We start from the raw sequence: 15,023 nt of genomic DNA on the forward strand, positions 1-15,023 counted from the left end.
AAGCAAAGCCTCTGAATTCTATGAAACTGGTACTAGACATAATAATCTTTGGAAAATGAAAGCTTGTATATTTGCTCCATAAAACTTATAACAGTTATCTTTTGTTACCTACACTGTCAGAGGTTCTTGCAAAGGTTTCTACTTCTGCTTTCTCCCCAACTTTTTTTCCAGCATTGGGTTGTATCTATTGCCATGTATAAAGTCTGAAGGGTCTATTGTCCCAACTATTTCCCTCTTAGAATCTCACACTGTTGGAAACACCATACAAAGGTATTTGTTATGTAAGAGAGCCTATAAAACCCAGGAACTGGTCTCTGCCTAGAAATGAACAAAGTAAGGATGTTATATGAAAAAATATAAACCCCAGCAACCTTCAGATATGTATCTTCCTGTTCTTCACATAATTATTTAATCTCCCCTTTCTGTGTCTGTACTGGCTATCTTCTATACCTATAATATGCCCCCTCCCTCCCTGTACCTCTCAGAATGCTTGATTTCCTATAAGATTTTACATAAAATTCTTTTTAAAAAAGATCTTTTTCAGTGGACCCAGCTTTTACTGTCCTTAATGCTATGGTAATATTCTATTTACTATGTATGAATATGCCAATTTAGTCACATATTATTTCATTAAGTAGAATGTAAGCTCCTTGAGGGCAGTACCTAATTTTCTTTGTATATTTCACTCTTCCGAGGCTTTCATGTTGTCCAATAATTCTTAAATTATCTCTCCTTAACCTATTTTTCAAAACATAGCTTCAGCTGTGGGGCCTTATTAAACTCTAGTAAAACTGGAATTTTACCTCCTTAGTTCTGGAATCTATGATTCTCCTTCCCAATGCAGCCTAAGATCACATTAACTTTTTTGATTTCAATATCATAATTAAATCATACTGAGCTTGCAATTTAATAAAACTCACAGATATTTTTCAGGTAAATTCTTATTTATTCATGTTTCTGCCATTTTGTGCTGGTGAAATAAATCTATTAAAACATATAGGACTATATATTTATCATATCAAGATTAAGATTTAACCTAATGTTCTACCCAGACTTTTTCTTTTAATATATTCCCTCTCTCTTATGGCTTTGCTGTCATCTAAAAAGTTGCTAAATATGCTTTTCTCCTAATCAATGATGACAATTTTAAATAGTACAGAACCATGGGGAAATTGCACTGTGGCTTCCACTCAAACTTTCCAAAGAACAACTTCTTGGTGTTCAGTTATGCAATTATTTCTGATTCCATGGAAAAATAATAACAATAAAATTATAACATCTAAAAATAACTAACATTTATACAGTGATTACTATATTCCAGCCATATTGTATGGTAAATGTTTTGTTCTATGATAAGCGCTTTGCCATTATTATCTTATTTGAGCTTCATAATAACCCTGAGAGGCAGGTGCTATTAATATCTCCATTTTATAGATGAGAAAACAGAGGTAAACAAAGGTTAAGTGACTTGGTCAGGCTCACACAGCTAGTATGTGTCTGAAGCCATAATTGAACTTTGGTTTCTCTGACTCTAGACACTGCACTGTATCCACTGAAATAATAGCTTGCCCAGCTAATTATGCCCATATCTCCCCATCTTATTAAAAAATACAGGATGAGGGATTGGGATTAATTTTAACAAAAAGTATTATTTTTTCCTTATTTGTTATCAGCAGATACTATTTATCTTCATATAATTCTCTGTTTTGTCTCTGTTAATTAATCATTGTCTGTGTCTCTTAATCTCAAAAAATGAATCCTTCAAAAAGACTTCAAGGAGCCCTCACTCTTGTCTCAGGGAAGCTACATTTTTTTTTCAGGAAAAACAACAACAAACTCTAGTACTTTGTTTTCCCTCACAATTCTGTAGTTTAGATTAATATTAAATCACATGCAAAAACTGCCATTTGTATTCAGCCAGTTTTTTACAAAAGCAAGATGCCAGACTCTGTAATGATATCATGGAGGGGGAAATGCTTTAAATACTGTATAAACATCCATAAATTAATCATTTAATCACTCACCCTCGGCAGGAAATCATTATTACATTTTATAGGCTGATCAGCTAGGGTTAGCTAATCAATTCCTGCTCCCAGTTTCATGCAATATTTTTCATCTTGCACACAGAACCATCTATTCCTCTTCTTGTACTTTCAAATCTAATTTTGAATCTATACAGTTCACACATGCCTTGCCATCAGGAAGGAAAATTATATTAACCTGAAAATGCTAGCCCAAATACTATTGCCAGTTAACAAATTGAAACAAAGTACTTGAGAAAGAAATAATGCCCCCCCACCCCCAACACATACATACACTCCAACCAGGAAAAAAATGATATCTGAAACCATAGATACATATTTCCACCAAAATGTTATATACAAAAAAAGTAAGAAATCTGGCATGGGTAATTTTTTCAACTTGTGCTTTTGTTTTTTAAAAATTCTGAAATAAAAAAGGGGAAAAAAATCAAAGAAACAAGTCTTCTGTTTCTGTAATAGTGATGAGGAATTAGCCATTAGAGTAGAATCAATGAAGAAGTCTAAGATATTTTGACACCAATATTCCATATATACATATACACATACACATGTGTATATGTGTGTATTTATTATATGTGTATATTTGTTTGTATGTGTGTATATGTATTTGCATAGATACAGATACAGATATAGATATATACATGAGTTGTCCAATTGAGGGGAATTAGGCAGCTTTTTGGGATGGCTGAATTCAATAAGAGAAAGTTCTTGCTGCTAGGTTCCTTTTGTTAGCAGGTTTCTCATGAAAACTAGAGTTGGAATACTAGAGTTTTGCCTCCGGGTCCCAAAATTTAAAAATACTTATACTAGTTAGTAAAGTCTTGCTCATTCCCAGACACCATTGGCTTCTTCAGATGCTACAACTTCTATCATGGAAGATACTGGGGAGATGCTCATTGGAGAATAATGATGGGAGGCCTTGTAATGGAAATGTAAATTTTTAAGATCTTCCCTGCCCCTAGGCTTAAGTGTACCTGGAGCCTGTGGTGGAAGGCTTGTTTTTCAGGAGATACTTTTTGATTGGACAGTGGGTCAAGAAGGTTGTTACATTCTCTGAGCCAGGAGAAGGCTATATAAACCCTGATTTGAGGCTTTGTTTTGGGGCTCACTTTGAAAAGTGTTGTGTGATTTGACCAGATGAGACTCTGGGCAGTCATTGACTCCCCCACCCCCCATCCCCCAACTTTGAAAAATCCAGATGTTGATGGTAACTGTGATTTGGTATGGATGTAATGGTTGGACAGTTTGGAAACCTGTCTGCTTGATCTGTTTCTCTGTCTTGATAATTCTGTCTGCATACTCTGAAGTTTGGGGTGCTGACCATTTTTCCCCAAAATTGGTAAATGATATATGTTTGACTGATTAAAGTAAGCTTGTTAACACTTTTGGAGTTGCTTTCCTTTAGCAAAGCAGATCTAAGAATCTGTGTTGGCAGCCACCCTGGGGATACTGGGGTACTTGTTGCTACAGGCCTTTCCTTATAGATTATGAAGCATATGCCAATGTTATATAACTGAAATTCTATAGATATTCTGTAGCTAGCTCAGTTAAATTCCTCATGTTATAGTTAAAGTAGGAAGACACCATGTGGCTCACTTCTTTGACTCACTGCTGTCCAACAGGTGAGATAACTTCCCCCAGTAATGGTCCTCATTGTTTTCCTGGGCTTCCTCAGACTAGGGCTAATATCCTCGCATCCCTCCACTCTTTTCCCCATTTCTGCACTCCAATTCCCCTTCACACTGAATTTCTTTTAAATAACTGTTTTGGTTTGGATGCTACTTGACCTACTTAAAATCTAAAGTTTGCCCTGGTCCTTTATGAAACTTGTTGCTTGAACAAAAAAAAAATGGTTAGAGCTGATATTATGATATATCTAACTCAAGTGAATAGAAACCTAAAGTGAACAAAACTATATCATACACATTGATAGTTAAAGAGTGGAAGACATATCATACAGTGGAGAAAAACCACTGAATTTGGATATCAGAGGTTCAAGTTTCAAAAATATGAATTTTTGAGTCTTGTACAACCCAACCTGCTTGGTTCTGGGTTTCCACACTACCAAATGAAAAAAAATGATTACCAAATAGTCTGTGAGATCCCCTATGACCCAAAATCTATGATTCTGTGCTCATCTAAGGAGCAGTGTAGAGAAATAGCTAGAGAAATGAAATTAGAATCAAGGAGAGCTGGTTTCAAGACCTGCATCTTCTCTCTATTGGCTAATAACCCCAGGGTAAGTCACTTAATGTTTTCAGATAACTCTTTGGTGGGAAGGGGGAAAAGAGAGGAGGGAATAAGCATTTGTTATGTATCTAATTTATGCTAATCACTTTACTAAATGATTTACATACAGTTGATACTCACAATATCCCTATGAGGTAGGTACATAGCCTACATAAGCTGGATTTTGTCTTGCCTGCACTTTCCTAAAATGATTAAATCATAGGTTCAAATAAAAAAAATCCAAATGATACACATATCTTGATCAGTTAGATGAACACTCTAACTTTTCTTGTTTAAGTAAATCCTGGAGTGGAAGAACACTTAAACTTTGGGGATCCAGATATGCCACTGAAAATGGAATCAAATGCTAAGCAAATCTGCTTCTGAAATGAACAAATAATACACCCTACATACAGGTTATTAAAAAGGGGCATAGATATCCACTGGAAAAGTCAAAAGGGGTATGGGAGAAAATATGGGAGAGAGCAGATTGGAGGAGGGAATATCCTGTGGGACTGCTATTTTGGGCAGATGGGTAGAGGGAAAACGGGGAGAAAATTTGTAACTCAAAATCTGGCAGAAATGAATGATGTAAATCAGAAGTTAATAAAGCATTTGAAAAATAAAAATAAAATCTTCAAAAAAGTAGAATTATGAAAAAAATTAGAAAGCATTAAGTTGGAAGAGAAGGAGGAAAAAGAAGAAAGAAGAAGGAAAAGGAGGAGGAGAAAGGAGGAGAAAAAAGAAGAGCAGGAAAAAAGAAGAAGAAAAAGAAGAAGAAAGAGGAGGAGGAGGAGAGGATAAGAATTTAGAGAATATTTTCTTTTCCATTTTGGAAGGTGAATTCTCTACATTGTTTCAGGGAGATTCAAATAGAATTCACAATCAGGCTATGAATTTTTCATAAAATTAACAATGAATCACAGCCTATACAGTTGTCCAGTGTTCTTATCAGAACAGGTACTTGATGACAATGGCATATTAGTCTATAAAAGGAATCATCTTTTTGTGTGTTTGTATACCCTATCTCTATTTGTTCCAGTTGATCATCTGACTATTGCAGAATAAAAATCAGGGGAGGAAATAGATAAGGACACATATGTTGTTTTTCCTCTTAGAATGAAAAAAAAAACAACTAGCTACACAATAGAAAAGGTAAATTCTATGGAGCAAAGAATAGCTATTGTGCTGTATTAAACAAGTGTTTTCACAGTCATTTGACATCATCTTTGCTACTCTTGGAAGTTTGCTTTTATTACATCAATCAGAAGCAAGTGAGGGCTCAATAGGATTGGTTTACCTGACATGCAAATTAGTTACTTCAATTGAGTCTGATTATCAATAAAATCCTAGCATCCCGAGTGGTCTTTAGAACCTCAAATCTATGCTAATATTATGCCAACTAAACATGGTATTGCTCAGTCAAACATCCTTATGTTTCATGAAGAGAGAGTCATGGGATTTGCTTCTAGACCAGTGAGAGACTGAAATACTAAATACTAGAAATGGAAGGAGGGATCTCTTTAAGAATAAGGTGAGGTGGGGGACATAATTCTTTCTTATAATGTCCTTGAAGAACGTCTTAATAAACTGTTTTAGACAACAATCAACCAAAAACAAACAAAAAAGGTATCACCATTTAATATTTATTGAGTGTAGCTCTGTATAGGCTGGTATGAATGAATGCACATTATCTGGTCTAACTTTTCTTACTAAGAGTAAGAAGTGCTTAAAGAAAAAAAAATTTCACTCATTAAAAGGAGTAAGTCAAAAAGAAGGCAAAGACATAACAGTTGTAATAGAAACTTGAATATCATTTCATGCTTAACAAGACTTGGAATTGCAAAAGAAGGGGAAATATATTTTTAAGATCCATGTGTTAGTTGTCATCTTAATTTCTAGAAAATGTTTTAGTAAAGAAAATGTTTTTGCATACAACTTGTTTTATAATTAAAAACAGCAGCAACAAAAAGGAAATGTTAAAATGCAAATAAAGCTATAGTAATGTGCAAAACAAGGTCACCTATATTTTATAGCTCCCCAGCAAATGCTTAATAAGCAAAAGCAAAAAAGGACAAACTTATTTCAAAATGGTGTAAGCTATCAATTATTGCCATTCATTTTTCATTGGGTGAAAAAATTACCTGAAATCAAAACACTGTCATGAATATTTGAAAGGAAGGATTTTAAAAGTATGTGTTTGTGTAGGAGCAAACAAAAAAAATTTATTGCCATATTTCTTGTGATGGCTGGTGCTGGGGATTTAGTATGTGAGACTGTAGAACTCAAAGAAAACATTAGAAAGTATGTGATTCATTTAGGCCTGATCTTCCTATTATCCTGTGCTTGAAAGGCCTCTTCCTGAATCAATGAACAGTACTGCTGCACAAGAAACCATACAGAATTGGGGCCTGAGGCACCTCGTGATTTGGGATTTTCACTTACCTGCTTGATTTGTGGTTACATTTACTGAGACATATTGCCGGGTTCCTGGGCTCAAGTCGGATACTCCGTTCACTGCCTCAATTTCAAAGGTATAGTTTGTGTGAGCGAGGAGATCCACCATCATGACAGAGGTGTTTTTCAGGCCGATTTGACGGGGGAGGTACCTGACATGACCGCCACACTCCTCACACACACCTGCATGGGAGTTGCACTTCTTGCATGCAATAAAATATGACACATCTTTCCTTCCACCAGTGTCAGCAGGAGGAATCCATTCCAGAAAGACACTAGTTTCGTTAACATTTGAGATGGCATTCCGAGGAGCTGAGGGGGGTCCTGGTTTGCAAAGTAAAGTGAGAAAAACATATTTTAAGATGATATTGTAATGCATTCCTCATCCTACCATTCCCTGGGCTGAAGAAACATATAATGTGATTGATTTTTTTCTCAAGTATGAAGTAAGTAATGGTCAATTTGTAATGAAATCTGAAGTCCTTTGTTAGAGGGAGAGATGCATTCATATTAGAGAATTTTATGTCCCTTTTGAAATAAATGGTTTTTTTTGAGGTATAGTTCTAGTTTAATAAAATGTTTATTTTACTATGAATTATTGAATGATAGTTAATGTTTAAGATTTATTTATGTGTATGTGCGCATAGGTGTGTGCGCATGAGCCGATGTGTGTGTGTGTGTGTGTGTGTGTGTGTGTGTGTGTGTGTGTGTGTAGATACTGAACATTTAAATTCTTCTTTTCAGGCCTGAACACATAATTTATCTTTGCTACTAGTTCCAACCAGCCTGGAAAGTGAAGACCAAGTGCAAATGGAAACCTTTTTTTTTTTTTTAGTTGTAGTCCTTGATCCCAAATCACATAGTTGGCAGAAACATTTCACACATATTTCAAAATATATTCCATCTTCTCATGCCAAATCACATACAGTATTTTTAAACCTTCCCTCATTCTGTCAAGAAAGCACCAGGTTTTAAGAGGCTGATCAACCATCACAATCTTTAATAACATTTCTTCTCTCAATACTCCTTTAATGTCATAATACTATAATTTATAGATTGTAATTTACAAAGTATATGGGGTTCATGAAACACAAAACAATGATAGATAACTCTGGAACATTTTTTCTCTAATAGGAAGTAGTCTATTTTAAAAAATACACAATTGTTTAGTGTCTAGAGAGACAGCATAATAAACTTTTCCCCAAGAACATCAAAACAGTCAGATGAAAAAAATAAGTGTCTCAAACCTCACAACCCATACCCTCAAAATACCTCCAAACTGACTTTCCTACTTCCTAACCTAAGTTGTCAATGTTTTTATTTGAGTTGAAATGAAAATATCATTACATAAATATAAATTCACTTTTTATGTCCCATTCAGGAATACCTTATCTTAATGAAATATTTGAATTCTGATGCCAATAATGAAATCAGCACAACACTGGGAATTGCTCAATGCTTTTGCAGATATGCAGGGAGAAACATTCTATTCTGTAAATTACTGTGACTAATTTGAGGTGAAAATCAGCATATTGAAAATAATGGATTTTGAATTACATAGCGACCTAAATACATAGCTGATTTCCTAACAGAAATTTCTAACTTTTGACAGAAATGAAATGATCATATGGTTAGGATTCACAAAGGAGAAATTAGAATTATGCATTTTTTAAAAGAAACTCAGAGAGGAAACTTTTGCTGAAATGAAATAATGCGAAGAATGATAGAGTACTTTATCACATATCGTTAAGGTGCAAAGTAACATGAAATCATGGAAAGACTACTGTACATTTAGTCAAAAGCCCTACTGTGCAGTCTTGACCATGGTATTTATTATTTGGGTTATCACTATCAGTCACAACTTTTCTGAGCCTCAATTTCCTCACCTGTAATATGGAGATTAGTATTGACATAACTATTTCCATCAGCATTAAATTAAATAATATATGGAAGATACTTTTCAAACTTTAACAGACTATATTTTTGTCATAGCTTCAAAGCACCAGCTTTCTCATCTGCAAAATGCAGATACTAAAATGTGAACTATCCATGCAACAGGTTATTGTAAAGAATTCTCTTTGAAACTTAAAGTGTTATATAAACATAATTTATTAGTATTGATATTTATCAAGAAGCTTATGGAAGTCACAGACTAATTTTCCTAGTATAGATTTCCTCTTTGACAAATCTAAAAATGTGAATCTATTGTGAATATTTGTAAGTATACTTATGGTGGAGGTGAAATAAGAGAGGAAAGGAAGTACATTATCTAGTTTATTTATGCAGTACAACCTTTTAAGAACCACATAATTAAAACGGTAACACCTCTGAAAACCAGCACCACATTTAAAAATATCTTCTATTGTAACCCCTCTTGATACTAACAAGCACACATGCAAACATTCCAACAGAAAGATAGCACTTGTAGCAGAAATGGCTATATGATATTGCAAGATGATTTGATGTGATTATCCACCTTTCTAAAGGATAGGCAGGAAAGGGGAGAATTCCACTTTCTGATTGAACTGTCATATGGCCTTTCCCCACCTCAATCAATTATAGATACTAGAATAAGGCATGTGTAATTTGTAAAATCTATTTTTAAAGCTGCATTCAAAATATTTGAGTGTCTTTTTTTTAGGAGGAAGGAAGCATTCAAATGAAATACTGAATGTAGAAAGTATTCATTTGGAATAGGAAACATGTACCAAAGCCTGTTTCTTCCCTTACTGTGCCCCTCTCAAAACCTTAACACTCCTGTGTGTACAAAAATGCCTTTGAAGTCAATGTGAGTGCTATACTCAAGCTCAACTCTGAAGCAGCGAGATAAAAAATGGACTCAGATTAGTGCTGAAGAGTCATGTAATGGCATTCTGCTGTAACTAAGTATGCATACTGGAGTATAGTCAAAAAGTGTGGCTGAAAAGTGTGTTCTTGAAGAACTATCAATTTGATTTTTTTTCTTTTTTTAATTTCTGCATTTTCTCACTTCTTAAATAAAATAAGGCCTAAAGTTGGTGCCATGAATTTAAATTTTATAAAGCCAAGCAGATTATAACATTTAAGATTCTCATATGAACATTTATCAATCCATCTGCTTGTGGGAAACATATGCATCATGTATATCACTCAGAAAGCAACTGAAAACAGAGTTACACAGTCATCTATACATACTATTATATAGGATTAACAGTACACCATACCAGAATTTTGAGCAATGCAGAGAAATGAATGTTCCTTTGAGGGGGGGGAGATGGAAAATTTACAGTCAGAGGGGTTAGTAATATAAAGCTTATGTCTCTGGACTCTTGTCCTACAACTATAAATCAACAGTCCTCTACCCTTCTCTCTCTTATCACAATACCCAGCAAAAAGTGGCACATCACCTAGTGTTTGAGGAATCTGAGACTGTCTATTTGTGTGAAATTATATAAAGGATTAATGGAGCTATAAAGATAACTCAAGGCAGATTCCCTTCACTTGCATTTCCTTCCCTCCTTCCTTTCCCCCTCCCCCATGTACCTTTGCTTCAAGTATCTCAGTTTTTAAAATTCAACAAACATTTGTTCAATTTAATTGAATTCAAAATAAAACACTTGGGCAAGGTCTAAAGGACTGAATTCTATGAAATGCTTTCTTTATACATTCATCTGACATAAAACTCCTAGACATACTCATGTTCTCAAATACTTCAAACTCAATTGAATTCTCCTTCATGACACTAAGATTTCAACATGACTGAACATTCACAGTCACTGGGCATTACGTAGCTTAAAAAAAGGAAGCTTTATCTAATTAAAACAACAAAAATGTGTTCTTTTAGATGTATTTACAGAGTACATATTTATTTTTTGATAGTTGAAAACTGCCAATAATTGTCCATATCTGGTATGTTGTGGATTTTATTTACCAAAAAAAGGGTTTTGGTTTTTTTTTTCCTTATATGAAGTGTAAATTACCTAAAGGCACCAGTGAGGTTTTGTGCAGATTTCAGCTTCTCTTCTCAAAAGCTTAAAGAGTTCTATTTCGTTGGCAATGCTTTGAAGTGAATGATCCTCTAACTCATAAAATCAGCATCCTCAGAGGGAATCAGCAAGAGCTTCAGTCTAAAGATATTTAATAAGGACTATCTGAAGAATCTTGAAAATGTGTTCAAACAAATCTTTGGAAACTAGGAAGAAGGGAATAATTTTAGGTGAAATATCACTTTGTGATATTCTGGACACTGCTTTTCTAAGATAGATCTATCTGTTTTTAAGGTCAAGATTTACCAATAGTGATCCCTGTCATGAAGAAAAATACTACATTAAGGACGAAAATATAACAAGATATGATTGAGAAATAGGCATTGGGCTAAGTGAAATGGGGCATGGACCAAAGAAGCAGCTGGTGACTTGGACTCTCTTTTATGATCCCCTTTCTGCTAGATTTGCATTAAAATCTCTGTTTGCAACAGACCTGTGAATATGCTTTTCAGTGATGACTGAAGTTTGTCTATATCATCTATAGAACTGAAGAAATGTGGTGGTATGTCAGATTTCATGGGGATATGAATAGGAACAATGATCAACATGGGTATTGCCTGCCAGTGCAGCTTTGTAGCTCAAAGAGAATTTTTATGACTATAGCTCATGTTGAGGATGATAACCAAAGCATTATGAGATCACAGAATAATAAGAAGCTACATTTAAAGACATTCATTAATATGGTCTTTGACAAAAGTCTGTAACCCTAAATTGAAAAGTTGGCTCAGTTTTTATTCTGATATCTGAGCTGCTAAATGAACTTGCCTAGATTTGAAGAAGCACTATACATAGCTAAACTGCCCTTCTTCATATTGTTCTTTTCAAATCAGAGGGGCAGGTTGAAGCATGACTGTCTCCTTTGTGCCAAAAGGAGTTCTATGTTTAAATGAACTGATAGACTGACAATTTGAATACAGCACATAATCTATATGAGCAGACAGGAAGGTAACTCGATCATTAATGCAATAATCATGAGTATCATAATTCAACATAAAGCAAGTGAAAGAGTTGTCACCTAAAAAATTGTTCCTAATATCTAACAAAGAATATTTATATGATTCTACTAGTGTTAAATGAGTGTAGTTACTCTTTATGAGGCTTGCTTGAGGGGACATTCATGTAGCTAGGGTGAGTAAACACTGTGCCCACTGAAGATAAAAAGAAGCATGCAAGGTTATTTTTTTTATTTCTATCATGCCACTCCTTCAGATTGGCACAATATAGCATCATCTAAGAGACACAGGGTTTCCTTACTTGTACATGCCATTGTAGGTGGGTCAGACTCCCTCCTGAAATAGTCCTTTTCACAGAGACAAGAGGTCGAAGCTTCTTCATGGGTATAACTGTGAGGTGGACACTTGCTGCAGCTCTGGCTCTGAGGTGAGGCTTTGAAGAATCCAGGTTTGCACACTGTCAAAAGAAATCAGAGGCTAAGCTCTTTCCCTCAAATAGCTGCTGTGGGAGTGGCAATCTGCATTGGTGGAGAGTGTAAGAACATTGATGAAATCATAACTCCACTAAGATATCAAGTTTCCTGGTGCAGAATTATAGCAAACTCTATTAAAAAAAAGTTGACATAAGAACATTGAATTGTTGCTAATCATCTTAGAAATTTTATAGAAAAATTGAAGAAGAGCTGCAAGACCAGAGATCAGCAAATGGTTTGACAAATCTCTGAAAGAGGAAAAAAGGTGGATTTTTACAAAGTATAAAGAAGTGAGACTGTTTCTAATCCTTAGAAAAGTTTTAGAAGAGATTACTAAACCTATGGTTTGTGAGCATTTATAAAGGGAAGCCATAGCCCCTAAGAACCAAGAGCAGTTCATAAATAGCACAGCTCAAACAAATAAAATGGTCAAACAAAAAAAGTCTTCTTTCCTTTAAAAATAAACTGATTATAGATCAGAGAAAGGTTGTGGACTGAAAGCATCAGTTTCAAAAGTGCATTTGATAAAAACCCTCAATATCCTTATGGAAAAACTGGAGAAATATATAAACAAACTCATAGTTTGGTGAATGACCATTCTAAAAGAGTTGTATGCCTTGAATATAATTAGCATACAATAAATATTGAATTGAATGGCTGAATTAATCAGGTGGTATTGACATGGAGGGTGATTCCTAGTACCTTGTCTTGGGGCTCCATCCTGTGCCCTATACTTTTCAATATCTGGATCAGTGATTTGGATAATGATATAGAAAGTGTGAGTGATAGATGATGAATGCATTTCATGTCATTATTGAGAATTTATGAGTTGTTGAAAAGCTGGCATGATGAATTGTATCTTAGGTTAACGTTCTTAGGGATAATGGTATAATTCTCAACACAAAGTTGGGCTAGGGAGTAGAGAGCTAGCCATTGAATCAGGAAGTCCTGGGTTCAGGTCTCTCCTATGACACACACTGACTGGAAAGACTTAGGTAAGCCTGTTCACCACTAAGTACCCAGTGCAATACACTAAATCTCTAATAGGAAAGTAGGAGCTGGTCTGCATGAGCAAAGGGAGTTTCCTAACTAATAATTCCCTGTACCAGGAAAATCACAAAACTAGTTTGTTTGTTTTTTAATTCAATGTTGTTACAATACGAAAATACAGTTAAAATATTCAATATCACAATTTCCCTATAAGTGGCACATGAGGTATTTACTTTAACTTGAATGTACTTTGTCAGAATTTAGATTATTATTAACAAATTAACTTCTTGTTCCATCAGTTCTCTAAACTCCAAATTAATATTGGAGAGTTGAAATAATTCATACAAGTACAATCATACAATCCAAACATTCATAAAAACCTGTCAATGAACATGAATTTCAATAGAAAATTTTGCTGAATACAAAAACTTCTGTCTACTTTGCATATACTACAGATAAGATAAGGTTTCCAGTAAATCACTTAGAGGGTTTCCCACCATGATCATAAGTGGGAGTTGGCTTTATTGAGGAGATTTCTTCAGTGGATCTAATTATGCTGAGAAAAGAGCATTAATGCTTTTATAAATTCATAGTAACGTGGGGATATTTGAAAGATAAGGAGGAGCTTTTGATAGTACCAACTCCTTTCTTGTAGTGAAATGATTGGAAAGAGATTTAATTTTTTTCCATTTTAATATAATTACTCTGGGACATTATACTACACTTAGCTAAGTATTAAGTTCTTTAGGATTTTATCCTCCTTTTCTAGACAAGCCATTCACATAGGCATCCTCTTTCATCCCTTTTAGTATTTGCTTTTAAATGCAAAGTGGCTCCTCACAAATTCTACATATCTGGTGATCACCCCGAATAGATATACATTCTTTTTTTATTCTTAAGTGATCTCTAAACATTATGTTCACATAAAAGTCCATCTTACAAAATCCCAAATATCTCTGAATTCAAAGACATATAAAGCACAGTAGAGAACAAATGAATGCCATTTTCTGTTATACATGTAAAAGCCTAGGGGGAAATATCATTTTCATGGAAAAAATAATTTTATTATAGTTTCTATTTAAGTATCTTGAATATGCAAAAAATGTTTTCATATATTCATTTATCTCACAAAAAAACAGTGACTTCTACCATTTTTAGGACTTTATTATTACTTATAAGAATCTGATTTTTATGACTTTCACTTATAAACAAAAGAAAGAACAAAGATTTCTATAGAAAAAAAAGATTCTTTTTTTTCTTTCCAATAAGCATATCTCTTATTTTAACATGTAGTTTTGTAAAACATTTTCTTAATTTCTAGAATCCAGGTCTTGGGTTTAGGGAACCTTGGGCTTAATTTCTGCCTCTCACACATATTAGATATATGATCCCTGGCAAGCCATTTAATGTCTGTGTATTCCAGGGAAATGTCTAATGAATTGTAAAAGAACAGCTGATTTATATTAACAGAAGTAGTCTCCACACCAGGTATCTCTTATTCTGATGAAATCACTGCACTGGTGAAATGGCCATATAGGCCAGTAGATTGCAAGTGGGGATGATTTAATTTCATAGAAAAATGTGCCTCTTGCCTAAGAATATACCTAAATGTAAGTTCAGTTACTTATTAGTATATTGACTTTAGGTGAATGAATTTGTAAGCTTCAGCAACTGACAAAAATCATCCCTTTAAGCATATAAGAAGCTGTAAGCATAAACTGGAATCCATAATGACAGAATTTAGTCATCTTGATATGAAAGCTTGATTTTGGAGAAGGATCCAGTAAAGCGTCCATTAAATAAGCAGTCAAATAAGTAGGAAGGAAAACAAGAAAGAGTGGTGTCCTGTAAAAC

At 34.3% G+C, this 15,023-nt stretch overlaps 1 protein-coding gene across 4 annotated transcripts in view; it reads right to left on the reverse strand.

The window, feature by feature from the left end:
* The window catches only part of EPHA5 (EPH receptor A5), a 520,714-nt gene that overhangs the window by 217,899 nt on the left and 287,792 nt on the right, over positions 1–15,023 (reverse strand). For 2 of the 4 annotated variants that reach the window (XM_069105315.1, XM_069105314.1), the window contains exons 4-5: positions 12,008–12,163; positions 6,717–7,052 (exon numbers count right to left, since the gene is read on the reverse strand). In XM_069105315.1, coding sequence (XP_068961416.1) covers positions 6,717–7,052; positions 12,008–12,163 — 492 coding nt within the window. The remainder of the gene's footprint in view (positions 1–6,716; positions 7,053–12,007; positions 12,164–15,023) is intronic. The other 2 variants (XM_069105317.1, XM_069105316.1) reach the window with 1 other exon arrangement.

This window comes from Petaurus breviceps, unplaced genomic scaffold (genome assembly GCF_028583685.1).
Source record: "Petaurus breviceps papuanus isolate PSGF00001 unplaced genomic scaffold, PetGlider_PUasm1.0 76, whole genome shotgun sequence".
Taxonomy (NCBI): Eukaryota; Metazoa; Chordata; class Mammalia; order Diprotodontia; family Petauridae; genus Petaurus; species Petaurus breviceps.